The 13,127-nt window shown below is 34.2% G+C and overlaps 3 protein-coding genes across 3 annotated transcripts; 1 reads left to right on the plus strand and 2 right to left on the minus strand.

Moving 5' to 3' along the window:
* LOC133313035 (tRNA(His) guanylyltransferase 2-like) lies at positions 1–1,991 on the minus strand. The gene has a single exon (XM_061514341.1). The coding sequence runs from the start codon at positions 1,715–1,717 to the stop codon at positions 170–172; it is 1,548 nt and encodes a 515-aa protein (XP_061370325.1). The 5' UTR covers positions 1,718–1,991; the 3' UTR covers positions 1–169.
* Positions 1,992–3,268: 1,277 nt separating this feature from the next.
* On the plus strand, positions 3,269–10,120 carry LOC133313024 (chaperonin CPN60-like 2, mitochondrial). Its single transcript, XM_061514327.1, has 17 exons — positions 3,269–3,336; positions 3,701–3,832; positions 4,330–4,489; positions 4,998–5,173; positions 5,418–5,513; positions 5,595–5,699; positions 6,195–6,281; positions 6,371–6,460; positions 7,427–7,507; positions 7,673–7,741; positions 7,825–7,902; positions 8,443–8,538; positions 8,627–8,726; positions 8,863–8,966; positions 9,096–9,201; positions 9,534–9,612; positions 9,694–10,120. Exons 1-17 carry the CDS (start codon positions 3,277–3,279, stop codon positions 9,797–9,799), a joined length of 1,725 nt encoding a protein of 574 aa, XP_061370311.1. The 5' UTR covers positions 3,269–3,276; the 3' UTR covers positions 9,800–10,120.
* A 2,189-nt stretch (positions 10,121–12,309) lies between these two features.
* LOC133313041 (LOB domain-containing protein 22-like) lies at positions 12,310–12,815 on the minus strand. The gene is made up of 2 exons (XM_061514347.1): positions 12,665–12,815; positions 12,310–12,551 (listed from the first exon to the last, which is right to left on the minus strand). Exons 1-2 carry the CDS (start codon positions 12,813–12,815, stop codon positions 12,310–12,312), a joined length of 393 nt encoding a protein of 130 aa, XP_061370331.1.
* Positions 12,816–13,127: the final 312 nt, after the last annotated feature.

Genomic DNA, 13,127 nt, shown 5'->3' on the forward strand with positions numbered 1-13,127 from the left:
TTATATTATCATACATTGATACCAGATTTATGCCTCTGGCTCCTATTGCGTGCCCATCTTCAAATCAGTTCTAAGACATTGCTACAACAAGAAAATATAAATATCAAAGGGTTAAATAAAGTAATCAAATTGAATTTGCATACTCAACGCTACGCTGCACCTATTGCTTTTAATCAAGGATGCTTGGGTGTTCCAACCAAAAGGCTGATCCAATGATGTCATTGTGTTCTACAATTACTTTCCCAAAACTTTCAGAACACTCTCCATTCTCCTGAAGAATAAGACCATTGTCTACCCTGTCCCAGAAAACTGAGGATCCTTGTCGGAACATAATTGGTAATTTATCATAGTTAATAGCCAATTCCTCAATTTTCTTTTGCAGCTGAGCACCCTTTAAACTATGCTGGGCTTCCCTTTTGCTCTTTCCAGAAGCAACAAGCTTCCAAAAACAAGAGTTGTACTGATTGTTGATGTGGCAATCCACTTGTCTCCATGAAAGATAGTCCCTTAGAATCTCAGTAGAAGGATAGCACACTGCTCGTCCATCAAAAAAAGGAGGGTAGTTTAACTCACTCTGTGGAAAGAAATCTTTCCATCTCATCACGTAAGTGGATGTGAAGAAAGACACAATAGCAGAAATGATTTTACAAGCTCTCCTTTGATAAAGATCAGTGGTTTTCTTAAGAATAAAGCTATACTCATCACTAACCCCATAGGCAAAGACTATATCCTGTGGAAACTCTTGTAAGATTGCCACTGCACATGAATTCATCAAGTTAAGAGCCCTCTCATCATTTGGCTTCACAAATTCATGTACCTCAGAAAATCTATGGAAGTGGCATCCATCTAGTCGAACTACAATCCATGTAGATGGCATCAACTTGCTATCAAATTCAAAGGACCTCACATACTCTGCTTTCACATTGTCAATATCCTCCACAAACCCACCAAGCTCCTTCAAAAGAACAGTCTGCTCATTCCAAAATCTTCTGCTTGCTATTTTCTTTGAATGCAAAGTGATTATCTTTCTCCTGTGCCTTTTAATGGGTGCACCATTCTCATTGTACTTCACAACATCTTCTACTATTGTTTTTAAAACACAAGACCCTTGTCGGAAAATGGGGTCCAGAGTATTGTAGTTGACATTGAACTCATTAAATAGAAGATCATTCAGATTGCATTTCTCAGCACCCTTGAGGAAATCCATTGCTTCCCTCTCAGTCATTCCGCGCTGAACAAGACGATAAAAGCATTGATCATATTGATCACTCACATGGCAGATATTTTGCCTCCACAAAAGATAAGCTTGAAGGGACTCAATGGATGCACAGGCTGTGACTTTCCCATGGAACGAAGGAGGATATTGTAGTTCCTTTTGTGGGAAGAATTGAGTCCATTTTGTCACAAAGACAGCTGAGAAAAAGGAAGTGATGATGGATAGCACTTTGCTATCGCGCCTTTCGTAAAACTTGGAGCTCTTCTTGAAAACAAAAGTGTACTCACCACTGAACCCATAGGCTAAGACCACATCCGCATACTCTTCAAGCACCGCAACAGCACAAGAGTTCATCAATTTTAAGACCTTTTCATCATAAGGTTTGTGAAGGAGAGGACACCTATGAGCATGGGCATTGATCCAAACAAGGATGAAATTGGGAAACAGGACCTCGTCCTCGAGTTCAAAAGACTTGACATACTCATATTTGCTGTTTGCCATAAATATATTGCTTTTTCTTCTCACAAGACAATTATCAAACACTTGGTGCTCGCTTTCTCTTTGTCTATGTCTTTGTGGCTTTGCGCAACGAAAGGGAAAGGATTTCTCACAAGATAAAGGACAACTAAGTACAAGGGAGTCAAGAATTTACTGCATAAGAGCTTAAATTAACCACTCATGAACTTCATGCTAGTGATACTCAATTAGTGCGTAATTTGGATCACCCCAGACTAATTATATAGTTTTTACATGACGTAGGGATTTGAGATAGCAGTTAAGTTGAACCCGTAAAAACATAGCCTCCGAAGAAATATATATAAAATGAAGGTGAAGTATATTGTAAACTAGTATCACCGTGAATCAATTTGACCTTTAAATCAATTGTATTGATCTAATCATTATATTTAATTTTATCTTTGTATGGTTATGATTCACCATACCTAAATGAAAGCATTAAATATGAAAAATCATTACCATACAAAGATGAAAATAAATATAATCATTAGATCAACATAATCGATTTAATTGTGAAATTAATTGGTAATAACATTAGTAGTAACACTAATTCCTTGTTACAATATCCTATTCCTAAAATGAATTCTCTATTTTTAATTTGCTGCTTTATAAAAATAAAAGAAATTATAATTTTTTTTTGTATTTAAAAAAGTAATCCATAATAAAACTTTCACATGCAATTTTAAAGTTTATATCAAACTAACTCCTGTTAAACTTGAATAAGGTACATCTGGGTTCATAAAATTATTTTCGTACTCGAATACATGATTCTCTTCGATTGTGTATCGTCTTATCTTTTATATATATATATATATATATATATATATATATATATATATATATATATATATATTTGAAGGAAAATATACAATTTACAAATATATAACATAAAAATAATAAGTGAGATCAATCGGAAGAGAAATAATAAAAATAATGAGTCTCATCCACCTTTTAAAATTATCCCTTGCAAACATATTTTCCCTTTTTAAATATTACTTTCTTAAATTTCAACCTTTCACCTCATTCCAAACAGGATAACAAAACAAAAGTATACTTTTTAAAAATTCATTTTTTAAATAAATTCTAACAAGTGAAATAACTGTACTTTGGTATATATTAAATGTTTTTAATTTTTTTTCTTCTCCACAAAACTAAAAAGAAAATATTATGAAAGAAAAAATATAAAAAAATTATTAAATATACACATGAATACAGTCATTTTAATTAAAATGACATAAAATTATATTTTTAAAAGAGACAAAGTTTTATAAAAAAATAAAAATAAAGAATAATATGTATCAAAATAATAAAGATAAAGCGGAATTCCAAAGAAACCCAAGTACTTAGGAGTTGGGAAGTAGGTACATTTTATTGTTTGGGTTGGGCCGTCATGTCCGTTTGACTGATTTTCCAGAACTTGGAAAAGAAAAAAGAATAAAAAAGCGCAGTAAAATAACAAAGCTTAAACCCTCTCTAAAGCCCTATTTTGATATTCTATTTGGTGTCATTTCCTCTCACTCTCAGTTTCTGCAATTGCCATTGCAATGTATCGATTATCTTCTAAATTAGCTTCCTCCGTCGTTACTTCCACTTCAAAGAACCTTGTAAGACTAACGCCAATTACTCTTCATCTTATTCTTCTTCTTATATTATTATTACTATAAGAATTTATTGCTGCAAAATGGACCGTGTTATATGTATCTGGTTGATAATTTACGTGTTCATGGTAGAAAAAACGATTCTACTTCTTTTTTGAAATGTAAAGTGTAACCTTTTAGCATGGAGCTAGCTTGTGAATTTCAAATTAGCTGGCTTTGCTGGGAGAATGAGTAGATGGAAATGAGATCGTTTCTGTAATCTGAATCAGTGTTGTTTTGTTTTATTATGTTTTATTAGAGGGACGTGTGTGCGTTCATCTCAATTTCTTTTTCTTTTTCTTTTTTTGAAAAAAAAAAAAATTGGAGACAGGTACGTAGTGGGGTATTGTCAAGCAGAAGTTATGTAAGCAAAGATATAAACTTTGGGGTTGGGGCTCGAGCCCCTATACTGCAAGGGGTCTCTGAAGTTGCCGACGCTGTCAAAGTTACCATGGGACCCAAGGTATTATTATTTCTCCAGTACACTATTTTCTGTTCATCATTTTAGTGTCCGTGTATCCTACTCATTTAGTGTAGCTGATCTGATGCTATGGGCTTATTTTGTTGCTGAGTGCATTCCTCGGTAATTTCTTACACATGCTTGCAAGTTAGACCCTATGGTTTGACAACAGATCTTAAGAAAACCAACCTATTAAACCCCAACTAGCATATGAGCAGGGGTAGGGGTGAGAGCAATCATTGTACCCAGTCTTATCTTTCATATTTGCAAAGATATTATTTCCTGTATTTAAAATTGTGGCTTTTCAGTCACAAAGGAATAGCTTTACCACTACCCCTCATTCGCCTTCTTGTCGAGAGATCTTAGTATTTCCAAATTATTCATTTTTGTTCCTAAGGTTTGTAATGGCCTAATGGGTCTTGGATGATAAACCTGAACGGTCGAAATTGCCATGATTAAGAGTAACTTTATTTTATTTTATTTCGAATTGGTTGAGTCAGGGTCGCAATGTGATAATTGAGAAAAGTCATGGGAATCCTAGGGTGACGAAGGATGGTGTGACTGTAGCCAAGAGTATCAAATTTAAAGACAAAGCCAAAAATGTTGGTGCAGATCTGGTCAAGCAGGTGGCCAAGGCTACCAACACTGCTGCTGGAGATGGTGATTACTTTTCTCAAACTTTTTACCTTGAAAGTATTCTATGAATGTTCATCAATCACTAAAAATTTATTTTCTTTGATAATAGTACTTCTATATAGGTCCTACAAGTAGCTTTTTGGAAGCCAAGAATCGGAAATTATTTAAATCTCAGGGCATTTAATATAGACTTGTTAATAAAGTAGTCATAGACTCATAGTTCCTGAGGATGTTCTTTCAAAAAGCACATTTGGATTTTGGGATCTAATGTGCTTAAGTGATCTGAAATTACTTATCAAACAGAAGGAAAAAAATATATATCAAAGAAGAAGAGGACTATGTCCACTGGTAGTTGTCACTCTTTGAATTTCTTACTTTATCTAGTATTATGAGTTTGAAAATAATCTCTCTTAAAAATTTCAACCCTTTTTCATGTTGGGAGGAAACATAGAGATCACCTCGTATCTATTCTTTTTTTAGTACTTTTAATTCCTTCATATTTTACAAGTCAATATTTATTCTCTGATTCCAGGTACAACTTGTGCAACTGTTTTGACTCAGGCAATACTCATAGAAGGATGCAAATCAATTGCTGCTGGTGTAAATGTCATGGATTTGCGTAATGGGATAAATAAGGCAGTTGATGCTGTAATTACTGACTTGAAAAGCAGTGCATTAATGATAAGTACACCAGAAGAGATAACCCAGGTGAAAGGGCTTCTCAAAAAAAACTTTTCCCCTGCTGAATGAATTTTGCTTTAGAACATTGATCTACTGTTTAATGGTTGTGTACTTCCTTCTATAATTAATTTAGGTGCATAGGCATGAATAATTTTGGCACGACAATGGATTTACCTATGCTACTTATATTCTTGATTGATAATTAAGTACCATTTTTATACTAGGTTTAGTTTTGTTTGCTGGCTATTCATTTCTTTTATTTGACGAACAGGTTGGAACTATATCTGCAAATGGGGAGCGTGATATTGGAGAATTGATAGCAAGGGCAATGGAGAAAGTTGGGAAGGAAGGAATCATTACTGTTGCTGTAAGCAACTTTGTCCATTTCTGTGAACTTAGTACTTGACTTAGTTACAGTGCAGGTGATCTAAAATTTTAATGCTCCTAGGATGGGAACACTTTGGATAATGAGTTGGAAGTGGTAGAAGGAATGAAGTTAAACAGAGGCTACATATCTCCTTATTTTATTACTGATCAGAAGACCCGGAAATGTGTAAGTGCAGACTTATTCTTTTGTCACTAGCATGTATCTAAAAATTCTTCAAAAAATTAATTAGCTTGTTTTCTTACAATAGATTTACCTATGATAAGCATTTGCTGATGGTACATTTTAGGACTTTTTTTCTTTTTCTCATTATTTCTTTTTATTACAAAGTGCCCTTTGGTTGCCGTGAAGTTTATTCTTCTATAAAAGAGGCCTTATTGTTGTGTATCTTACTGTCTTGTGGTCATGCTGTAAGGACAAGGGTTTTGGCTCATTGCTCTAAAGCCTATTTTCATTTTTCAATATGTTACTTATGATTTTTTGTTGAAATTTGTTCTTGATAGCTTCATGCTAATCTATAGAATCAATTTGTCAAAAGTATTGACTTGATTTATTCAGTTGTAAATTATGCATGTCTTGTAAATAAAAGCTTCATCCAATTTGTTTAGTTTTATTTGGGTTCAGCTGTTTTTGTGATAATAAAGGTAATTTCCATTTTGTTAGGAATTGGAGAACCCCTTTATCCTCATCCATGACAAGAAAATTTCTGACATGAATTCACTGTTGAAAATATTGGAGCTGGCAGTAACGGTGGATAAGCTAATCTTGATTACATGTGCTCATTTTCATTTACAATTTGAATATTCTTTTTTTTTATTTCATATTTTAATGTTCATCAGAAAAAAAGACCGCTCCTAGTTGTTGCGGAAGATGTCGAGAGTGACGCATTGGCTATGCTCATACTCAACAAGCATCAAGCTGGGCTTAAGGTGTTCAAGTGGCTTTCATCTTGGCTATATTTCCTACTACCTTATGGTTCAATAAACTTCAATGCTATATTCTTGCCTTTCTCTGATTTTCGATTTATTTCTTTGCAATAACTAATAACGAATTTACTAATTGTTGATGATCTTTTATGCTGCGTAAGATCTGGCTTTTGCTTTCTTGTGTTGCTTTCCTGCCTATTCATCTTTTTCTGTTTTGTTTCCTTTCATTTTATGTTGGGTGTCATGAGGATAAGTGATCACAAGTTAGATAAAGTGATAAAACAACAAAATAATAATGATGAGAAAACAATTTTAATTTACAAACTAAACAAAATAAAGACTGCTGTCCATATAAAGACTGAGGATAAGCGATCAGAAGTTAGATAAACAACAAAATAATAATGATGAGAAAACAATTTTAATTTCCAAACTAAACAAAATAAAGACTGCTGTCCATATACTAGTAACTCCATAAGAGAAGTAATTTGAACTGTGCATTGTCTGTTTACGGTCATTATCTTCTTACTTTATATCTGAACACCCTTGAAAAGTGTTCCCAATTCCTTGAACATTCAAATTTTCATTTAGTTGATACTATTTAATTAAGGGCGAGAAACATCTTTCTGCAAAACCTTTGGAAATGACAAGCGAACTATGGATTTTATAAATACATATACATTAAGTGGATGCTATCAGATACTCAAGTCCTTCGTGTTTACAGATATATTTTATAAAATTTATCATCTGTAGAAGAATTTTGAATATCATAGATGGATTTTCTGGCAGTACCTTTCAAGTGTATATCTGGTACATGTTTTGCATTTTCTAGTTTGCATGTTTGTTTAAGGTATGTAGTCTTTATGGATTTGTAAGAATTCTTATGTGCTTGCCCTTTATATCGCCCAAGCTTTGGAACTTGATTTTGTATATACTTGTTTTCCACTTTATTTCAAGTTTATTGTATTTTAGGTTTGTGCTATAAAAGCTCCTGGTTTTGGTGATAGTAGAAGAGCAAATCTAGATGATCTTGCAATTCTTACTGGAGGAGAGGTAATACCCCACCAACATTTCATTTATCAGATATTGCAGATGGGTACCTGTTAGGGATGCACTGTTTTTCTAGATTTTAATAATGACTAATCTATCCAAGGTCTTGCAATTGGGACTACCGCTTGTTGTATATTATGAAAAAGGTTATGATGAATTTAAAAACAGGTCATCACAGAAGATCGAGGTTTGACTCTTGACAAAGTCCAACCAGAAATGCTTGGCAGTGCAAAAAAGGTGTGTGGCTTGAACCAACATAAGTAATCTTTGGTTATTCGAACTGTTATATATGCATCTAATCTAATGTGCTAGTGCAATAGGTTACTGTCTCTGTTGATGACACTATCATTCTCCATGGTGGTGGGGATAAGATGCTCATTGAAGAGAGATGTGAACAGGTATTTTTTTAAGTATTAGATTTGTACTTTTTTTTAAGTGTTTTAGTCATTTAGCTTAGTTATTTTTCTACATATCTGTTACTTGCATAACTAATTGATTTTAATGTAAAGAATTACTAGGTTCTCAATTTAGGTCTTATTCTATGCGTGCATTTGGAGCACTTTTTCTTTGCCATTGTAATCATATTTCCTTGTACATGCAGCACTACATGACAATAGTTTTTTGTCTTGTGATTTATTTTCTTATAGATCTCTCAAACAAATTATTATGTTCTTGGTGGGTTCATGCCATTGAGTGTTTTGTGCGTACTGCCAAGTTTATAATTTTGAAACAATGTACATCAAGTGATATCTGTTGAGTATACCTTAAAATTATACCTAACTCTGACGTTTCAGCTTAAAAAGTTGACATATCATGACAATGTTTGCCATTACTCGGTTTAGATTGCCTTCATGTGGCTTGTAGCCAAGAGTCCTTGAATTAGTATAAACTTTTTTTGGGTATTTTATGATGTCTAATTAGCGTATATCGTTTTTTAGCTGAGGACAGCTATGGAAAAGAGTTCTGCCACGTTTGATAAAGAAAAAGCACAGGAACGCCTATCAAAACTATCTGGTGGTGTAGCTGTTTTCAAAGTTTGTAACTCATCCTTAAAAAAACTAGTTTGTGATGAATAATTTGTGTTCATTACTTCACATGGAAGATGGAACCAAATATCTTCAGGTTGGGGGGGCTAGTGAGGTGGAAGTTGGGGAAAGGAAAGATAGGGTGACAGATGCTTTAAATGCTACTAGGGCAGCTGTGGAGGAGGGAATTGTTCCAGGTAACTCATATTGTCCTTTTTTTCTGATGGGACAAAAAGTATGCTGAGGGTGGCCATTAGCATGAATTTACTTTGTATTCTTCTTCACATTATACGTGTTCATCTATTAAAGTCAATATGTGATTGTCTTAATCAGGTGGTGGAGTTGCTCTCTTATATGCTTCCAAAGTCTTGGAGAACCTTCAAGTTCAAAATGAGGATGAGAAAAGAGGAGTACAGATTATTCAGAATGCACTCAAGGTTGCATCGTTGGCTGCACCCTACTTTAATTTTGTAACAGAAAGGGCCCATCTCTCTTCTGTATTTTTTACTTTTTTACTTGCTTGTTAATTTTGCGTCGTTCCTAATAATGCATATTATTCATCATAGGCACCTACGGTTACAATAGCTTCAAATGCTGGTTTTGATGGTGCTGTGGTTCACAGCAAATTGTTGGAACAAGATGATCACAATTTGGGTTTTGATGCTGCTAAAGGTTCGTAATCAGTTTACATAGACAAATTTACATTGAAATCCATTATGATTACTATTTGCCTCCTGTTAGTATTTTATTTTTTGCATCGGCTACTGTCCAAGGTAATGGAATAAGTTTCCTGTTGGTCTGGTTGCTTGTTTTGGTTCATTTAGTTACAAGCTAAAACATTTATTACTAGTTTGCAGTTTGCACTATTTGCTGTCTAGTTTATTATACTTGACATTTAAGAAGAAAATTCTGAATAATTATACTCTAAAAAGAGGTTGTCCGTAGTTATCTTTTTATGCCTAATTTGTGCCTGAAGGATGATGGTGCTTATTCTTCTAAAACAGGTGCCTATGTTGATATGGTAAAGGCTGGAATTATAGATCCTGTTAAAGTTGTTAGAACAGCTTTGGTAGATGCTGCCAGGTAAAATCATATAATGGCGTTGCAATATCTCTGCATAGATTATATTACATTATATGTTAAACTATTTTATCCTCATGGCAGTGTCTCATTGCTACTAACGACAACCGAGGCAGCTGTGCTGGAGAATCCAAATGACAAAAATAAACCTCCCAGCAGGGTACCAGATATGGATGATTTGGATTACTAACCTGTTTCCCCAAATGACGAAGCAGTTTTGTGTATCAATATTGGAGTCCTGCTGCTAATTCCTTTTAAGGAAATATCTGAGTATAAACTTTGGGGTCATTGTCTTGTATTTTATGGAGTGAGGTTGAAATTATGCAACCTACGATTTACAATGTGTTGGGAAAAATCATGTCTGATTCGAGTTATCCTCAGCACCAGGATAAGCTGAAAATTTGTCTCATTCTTTAGGTGTCATTCACCTAGTTTATGCTCCAAAATTTTTGTAATATGTGCAAATTATAAGACTCGTGTTTTGCCCCAGTTTTTTTCAGATTGTAATGCTATGTGGTTTAGTTACCAAATTTCATTTACGGTTCCTTTCTTATTTTGATCATTCAATTAAGTTACTTTTTCTTCAAAAGTAGTGCTGCCTTGCTATAGTTATAATTTCATTGATATTTAATTACACTAACTTTTATTTAGAACATGTTATTAGATTTGACTACTTTTGAGGCAATTTTTGCTTCTTTTTTGTTGTTAATTGTTTTTTGACAGTTTTTAGCAATGAAACCTGGACACGCAAAAATTTCAAAAAAATGCGTATTGGATATCGATACGTTTTGACATGCGGTCAATATTTTGAAACACGCGGTCAATGTTCTGACATGTTTTTGCAACATGCAATCAACTTTTTTTGACACGCGGTCAAAAAAATGGTTTCATCAAATGCCCTTATGAGCATGCACTTTATGTCAAGCTCAAAGATGGAGATATTTTGATCGTGTGCTTGTACGTGGATGATCTAGTCTTCACCGGAAACAATCCAAGGATGTTTGAAGAGTTCAAGAAAGTGATGAAGAAGGAGTTTGAGATGACTGACATTGGACAAATGGCATATTATCTTGGCATTGAAATCAAGCAGAAAGAAGAAGGTTTTTTCATCACTCAAGAAGGTTACACAAGGGAGATACTGAAGAAATTCAAGATGGACGATTGCAAGTCTATCAACACCCCAATGGAATATGAAGTTAAGTTGTCTAAGTATGGTGTAGGAGAAGATGTTGATCCTACTTTCTTCAAAAGCTTAGTTGAAAGTTTGTGCTACTTGACATGCACCAGACCTGACATTCTCTTTGCTGTTGGATTCGTTAGTCGCTACATGGAGACTCCATCTACCACGCACTTGAAGGCTGCAAAGAGAATCCTCCGCTACATTAAAGGTACTATCGACTTTGACTTGTTTTACTCATCCTCTAATGAATATAAACTTGTTGGATATAATGATAGCGATTGGGCTGGAGACATGGATGATAGGAAAAGCACCACTGGATTTGTGTTCTACACAGGAGATACTGCTTTCACATGGATGTCAAAGAAACAACCTATTGTCACTCTGTCTACTTGTGAAGCCGAATATGTCGCAGCTACATCGTGTGTTTGCCACGCCATTTGGCTAAGGAACTTGCTAAAGGAGTTGAGTATGCAACAAGAGGAGCCAACCAATATTTATGTTGACAACAAATCTGCCATTGCATTAGCAAAGAATCCAGTCTTCCATGATAGAAGTAAGCACATTGACACACACTATCACTTTATAAGGGAATGCATTGCAAGAAATGAGGTGCATATAAAATATGTGAAGTCTCAAGAATAAGCAGCAGATATCTTCACCAAGCCACTCAAGAATGAAGACTTTGTCATATGAGAAAATTGCTTGGAGTTACAAAATCAAGTTGGGGGGGGGGGGGGTGTTGAATAAATAAACTTGATTTAGTTTTTGGTCCATTGGACTTAGTATACATTTAGCACAAGATCTAGAAATTTTTATTCTAGTTAATTCAATGAAAGATCTAGAAGGTAGTTGCACCTACCATTATTAACGAGGGTAGTTGCACCTACCACAATTAATATTTGTACTAGGCTAGTATAGAAAACTCTAGAATTATTTGGAGTCATTGTTTTGAGGAGGTGCCACTAGTATAAATAGGGGTCATCTCCATCATTTTGTAACAAGCCAAAAAAGAAAAAGAGTTGTGTAGTAATAAAAGTGTTCTCTTCCTCCATATCTTTCTATAACCTTTACTTTTCTCAAATATCCTCCTCCCAACAAGAAGATGCTATGCGTCGTCAATTAAAAACATATAATACTATATATAATCATAGCTCCAATTTATTTTGTTGGAATGAACATGGATGACTTTATAGATCTTATATCACGTATCTCAACAATTAAGTCCAATAAATTACATAATGAGATTCCAGTCTATACTATATATGGATGCAATTATTAAAAAAATCATACCCGTTAAACCCGACTAGTAAGTGTGGGGTGGAGGCAATTTTCGTAAGCAGTCTTACCCTTGCATAATTGCAAAGAAGCTATTTTCTGAATTCGAATCCATGACCCTTCAATTATGAAGGAACAGTTTCACCAGTGCTCCAGTACGCCCACTTTTATATATGGATGCAATTATTACAAAATGTAATTTCATAACATTTTCAAATTACTATCTGCATATATAATAGACAAACCTACCTGCGGTGGATTAGTTCTTCAGACTCGAATCCTAACTCACTTCTTTCATCAGAAGGTATATCAAGCATTGGCTTATGATCATATTCATCACTTGCATTACTATTTTGACCCTGCAATGACAAGGATGAAAGGGACATGGAGTTCTGCATGGCCCAGGTATTAACATGTTCTTGCAAAGGGGTGTTGTTGTTATTGATGTTATTTTCATTGTTCTCATGTGCCATGATGGTACTTGTTCCTGTTGTGTCATTTGTTGAAGATAAGAGTAATGAGCTGACGAGTTATATAAGCTCAATGGATCAGCATTCATAACATCATCAACATTATTGATATTGATTGTTGTTGTTGTACCATAAACATGGTGTTGTTGTTGTTGAGCTTGTGACCTGAAAATGGCGAGTTGTTGAAGGACAAGCTCAAGCTCAGCCCTGTAATATTCAATATTGGCTTGAAGGTCTTGAATGTATCTGTAGCAACCACCAACAGGATCACTAGCTCTCATGTCAGATTGATAAATGATGGTGCGCATGGCTTGTCTTTGTTGTGAGGGTCAAGATCCTTGATGAATATTTTAAATGCAATAATAAATTTTGAAAGCTTAATTTACAAAAGTAATTTTGATATTTTTATTTCATATATCTATATGTTAAGAAGTACCGACATATTATTTTTTGTAAAAAAAAAATATGTTGGATTCTGGCATGTGATTAACGCTCGATATGTAGTCAAATTTTTTGACATGCGGTTAACATTCATGCAGATTCAAATTTTATTTATTTTATCTTTTTAACTAAACATAAAAAATTAATTTATA

This window comes from Gastrolobium bilobum, unplaced genomic scaffold, assembly GCF_033153095.1.
Source record: "Gastrolobium bilobum isolate Gb01-03AN ecotype WA unplaced genomic scaffold, APGP_CSIRO_Gbil_v1 utg4095, whole genome shotgun sequence".
Classification (NCBI taxonomy): Eukaryota; Viridiplantae; Streptophyta; class Magnoliopsida; order Fabales; family Fabaceae; genus Gastrolobium; species Gastrolobium bilobum.